The 5,000-nt window shown below is 46.2% G+C and overlaps 1 protein-coding gene across 1 annotated transcript in view; it reads right to left on the bottom strand.

Annotated features, from left to right (window-relative positions):
- Positions 1–5,000, bottom strand: part of LOC115168910 (voltage-dependent calcium channel subunit alpha-2/delta-3) — a 167,469-nt gene that overhangs the window by 29,520 nt on the left and 132,949 nt on the right. The window contains exons 25-27 of the mRNA XM_029724429.1: positions 4,719–4,780; positions 4,560–4,604; positions 4,025–4,087 (exon numbers count right to left, since the gene is read on the bottom strand). Coding sequence (XP_029580289.1) covers positions 4,025–4,087; positions 4,560–4,604; positions 4,719–4,780 — 170 coding nt within the window. The remainder of the gene's footprint in view (positions 1–4,024; positions 4,088–4,559; positions 4,605–4,718; positions 4,781–5,000) is intronic.

Genomic DNA, 5,000 nt, shown 5'->3' with positions numbered 1-5,000 from the left:
TTCAGCGGCGGTCTGCAGCCCAGAGTCTTCAGCGGCGGTCTGCAGCCCAGAGTCTTCAGCGGCGGTCTGCAGCCCAGAGTCTTCAGCGGCGGTCTGCAGCCCAGAGTCTTCAGCGGCGGCCTGCAGCCCAGAGTCTTCAGCGGCGGCCTGCAGCCCAGAGTCTTCAGCGGCGGCCTGCAGCCCAGAGTCTTCAGCGGCGGCCTGCAGCCCAGAGTCTTCAGCGGCGGCCTGCAGCCCAGAGTTTTCAGCGGCGGCCTGCAGCCCAGAGTTTTCAGCGGCGGCCTGCAGCCCAGAGTTTTCAGCGGCGGCCTGCAGCCCAGAGTTTTCAGCGGCGGCCTGCACCCCAGAGTCTTCAGCGGCGGCCTGCACCCCAGAGTCTTCAGCGGCGGCCTGCAGCCCAGAGTCTCCAGCAATGATCTACAGTCCTGTTCCTTCGACGACGATCCACGGTCAGGTGGTAATAAAGCAGAAGGATCAGCGGGGGGAGCAGGGAGTACACCCAGAACCGGAGCCGCCTCCTATGCTGGAGGTTAAGGTTATGTGGACTGCATTTGATCCGCCATAGACTTTTGTCACCCTCCCTACCCTCCCTTTGTGTTTTGTGGTTGTTTGTTGGGTTTTCATTGTTGCATTCGGAGTCTGCACCTTTGGGGGTGGGGTACTGTCACGTCCTGACCCTAGTAAGATGTCATTTTCTATAGTAGAGTAGGTCAGGGTGTGACAGGGGGTGTTTTGGGTTGTTCTATGTTTTCTATTTCTATGTTGGGGTTGTTTGGGTTGATCTCCAATTGGAGGCAGCTGATCCTCGTTGCCTCTGATTGGAGATCATATTTAAGTAGGGGTTTTTCTTCCTGGGTTTTGGTGGGTAGTTTTCTGTTTAGTGTATGTCACCTGACGGAACTGTTGTCGGTCGCTTTGTTGTTTTGTTAAAAAGTATATTAATTAAAAGTAAATTTGAGCACTATACACGCTGCGCCTTGGTCCCCTTTAGATGACCCACGTTACATTATCTATGGATGTAATATTTCATCATTATTTATCAGGCACTGTTTCTATGGTCCCATGTACCACTTTTCCAGACCATGTTTTCAGATTTGACATTATTGTAAACTCACTTTATTAGGTACACCTATCTAGTACTGGGTAGGACCCCCTTTTGCCTCCACAACAGCCTAAATTATTCACGGTGTTGTACGTTAAGAAATTCCCTTCTGCACACCACTGTTTTAAACGGCTGTTATTTGAGCACTTGTGGCCTTTCTGTTAGCTTGAGTCTGGACATTGTCCTCTGACCTCTCTCATTAACAAGGGGTTTTTACCCACAGAACTGAAAGTGTTTTGTTTATCGCACCATTCTCCTTAAACTCTAGAGGCTGTAGTGCGTATAAATCCCAGGAGGGCAGCTGTTTCTGAGATGCTGGAACCACCATGTTAGGCACCAACAATCATACCACCATCAAAGTTGCTTAGATTACGCATCTTGCCTGTTCTGTTTGGTCGAACAACAACTAAAGCTCTCTACTCTATATATTGAGTTGCAGGCAGCCACATGATTCGCTGTTCGAAGGAGCAGGCTATTTGCGTTAACACGCACGTGTACCTAATAAAGTGGCCATGAGTGTATGTATGCAGGCCTTTGTAATTGCTTTTCCAATACTGCCAACTTGTTACTGATGATTGATTTCACATTGTGGTACGAGTATATAGTGAAATGAGTGGTATCCATCTACAACAACATGGCGATAACATGGAGCCAGCAGGTGATCCAGGTCACAATGGAGGTCAAGCAGGGGGAGGAGGAAGACGAGGAAGACGTGGTGGTCAACGGAATGGCAGGGGACAAGCACCCCTTCTGAGAGGTGGTCGTGGGTCTCGTTTGAGAGGTGTGGGGGAACGTGGTAGAGGACAAGGCCACGGACCAAAACAGCGGCAGCAACAGCAAAGAGTGTCCAATGAAATCTGAGCAATAGTTGTTGACCATGTTGTAAATCATGGCATGACAATGACTGAGGCAGATACAATGATTCAACCAAACCTCAGAAGATCAACCATGGCCTCAATCATCAGAACGTTCCTCAATGAGAACCGGTAAGTCTTCAGCATGCACTAAACATTAGGCTACTCTCAACTGTCAAATGACTGTATACTGCATGCCAATGTGTACCACAGAGTAGGTGATGTGATTAAATTTGTTCTTACTGTCATTTTCCCTGCAGAATGGAGACTAGGCCAAATAGGGGAGGCAGAGGCAAAATTCTGACTGACCAACAAGAGCGGGCTATGGTCAATTTGGAGCTGGATGCTAATGAAAACCATCACAAATTCCTCTTTTTGGATGAGGCAGGCTTCAACCTGGCCAAGACAAGGAGGAGTGGTCGGAATTTAATTGGCCAGCGGGCAACCATCCAAGTACCTGGACAACATGGGACCAACATCACCATGTGTGCAGCTATATCAGAAGATGGTGTGGTGGGACGCAGACCTCGTATTGGATCATATAACGCAGCTCTCCTTGTAACCTTCCTTGATGAGCTAAATCAGGTCTGTAGAGCTGATGGTGTGGTGGGACACAGACCTCGTATTGGATCATATAATGCAGCTCTCCTTGTAACCTTCCTTGATGAGCTAAATCAGGTCTATAGAGCTGATGGTGTGGTGGGACACAGACCTCGTGTTGGATCATATAACGCAGCTCTCCTTGTAACATTCCTTGATGAGCTAAATCAGGTCTGTAGAGCTGATGGTGTGGTGGGACACAGACCTCGTATTGGATCATATAATGCAGCTCTCCTTGTAACATTCCTTGATGAGGTAAATCAGGTCTGTAGAGCTGATGGCGTGACCTATGTCATTGTGTGGCATAATGTCAGGTTCCACCATGCTCAAATGGTGCAAGCACGGTTTCAGACCCATCTACAATTTACCACCCTGTACTTACCCCCATACTCTCCTTTCCTTAACCTGATTGAGGAATTTTTCTCCACATGGAGGTGGAAGGTATATGATAGGCGCCCTCACGAACAAGCCACCCTTCTCCATGCCATGGATGCAATGACATCATGGCAGACCAGAATCAGGCCTGGATTCACCATGCCCGAAGATTCTTCCCAAGATGTTTGGCTAATGAAAACATCCATTGTGATGTGGATGAAAACCTGTGGCCAAATCCACAAGACAGGGTTGATGGAAATATAGAAGTACAGTAATCAAGCCTTTGTTTTGCTTTTTACAGTAAGCCAGGTGAGGAACACTGCAGTTGACGTTTTACTGTCATTTTTGTACTTTTTGTTGCTAATAATTTTTTGCTTTCATTTAAAGAAACCTATGTTGTGATTTTATTGTATTTCATCAATACATTTCAGATTTTGTTCAATGTTTCCACTGTGTCTGTAGTATTCTCTCTACTAGTCATTTTACAGTGATGTGTAGTACCATAATGAAACAATGTTTCACTTATCTTGTACTATAATATTTAATGATAGTACGAACAACTACACAGTGAAACTTTCGGTATCTTGTGTGTGGGTGATCTAAATGAATGTTTATATATTATTTCATGATAAATTTGTCACTTGAACCAATGAATCATGAAATTGCAAGGTTTTTTAAACATATGAATGCACAATGCAATGTTTTGAACATTGGACAGCCTGTGATGACTATTTTGAGTTTTGTGTCTAGAGTTTTGAAAAATGACCACAAGGTTCTGTAATTAGTGCCAAAGTGATTGTAAAAAACTGTAACATCATATGATGCGAAAATCAGCATACCGGCTGTGTTTCTGTATTTCGAAAGTTATACAGTATATCTTGAAAACTTGATTTCTGGCATGCAAAACATTTTGGGACTATGTCAACAATAGACTAATGAAGCAAACACCAAAATATCCTTTTTGGGTGGAGTTTTCCTTTAAGACATACAGACAACAGTACAATGGGGTAAGGAGCCACATGATCTATGATCCATCATCTCTCCAGACAGACACACAGACAGAGACAGTGCAGTGTGAGATATAACATCTTACCAGAGAGTAGTCCTCTGCAACCAGGATGAAGCCATTGTTGTCTATCAGGTAACAGTTGATGTTCTGAAGAGGAGGCAGAGAGGAGAGAGGAGGAGGCGAGAGGAGGACAGAGAGGAGAGAGGAGGAGGAGAGATGAGGAGAGAGGAGGAGGACAGAGGGGAGAGAGGAGGAGGACAGAGAGGAGAGAGGAGGAGGAGAGAGGAAAGAGGAGGAGGACAGAGAGGGGGAGGACAGAGGGGAGAGAGGAGGAGGACAGAGAGGAGAGAGGAGGAGGACAGAGAGGAGAGAGGAGGAGGACAGAGGAGAGATGAGGAGGACAGAGAAGAGAGAAGGGGATGTCATCATAAAGTAAAGATAGCAGAAGGAGTGGAAGATGAAGAGGAAAGGAGACGGAGGAGAGAGGAGGAGGAGGAGGAGGAGGAGGAGGATGAGGAGATAGGAGGAGGAGAGAGGAGGAGTATGAAGAGGAAGGGAGAGGAAGAATAACATGTTTACAGTAAGTGAAGTTCTAGTGGAGTGAAGTCATCCAACTCACCTCATTATCACAGCTTATAGAACATCTCCCATCCAACGCTGCACACTGCAACACAATACAATAATGTGAGATACACACTTTCTATTTACACAAGCATCTTGTGTTGTTATCATTGTTGCCTAAGTTTGTGTGCTTATGTGCGTGTGTGTGTGTGTTTACCTGTCGGCTGGCTGTCCAGAACTTCCTTTGGAAAAACTCCAGCTTCATCTGGATCCCCACAGCTGGAAGAGAGGAGACAGCACCACGTAGACATTATGGCCACAGAACTGTGTCTGTATACTCTTCTGTCTGTGTGTGTTTCATTGTGATTCTGTGTGTGTGTGTTTGTGTGTTTGTGCATTTGTGTGTGTGTGTGTGTGTGTGTGTGTGTGTGTGTGTGTGTGTGTGTGTGTGTGTGTGTGTGTGTGTGTGTGTGTGTGTGTGTGGTGTGTGTGTGTGTAT

Source organism: Salmo trutta, chromosome 30, assembly GCF_901001165.1.
Source record: "Salmo trutta chromosome 30, fSalTru1.1, whole genome shotgun sequence".
NCBI lineage: Eukaryota > Metazoa > Chordata > Actinopteri > Salmoniformes > Salmonidae > Salmo > Salmo trutta.
The sequence above is the reverse complement of the archived record's forward strand: the minus strand, read 5'-3'. Positions and strand labels throughout refer to the sequence as shown.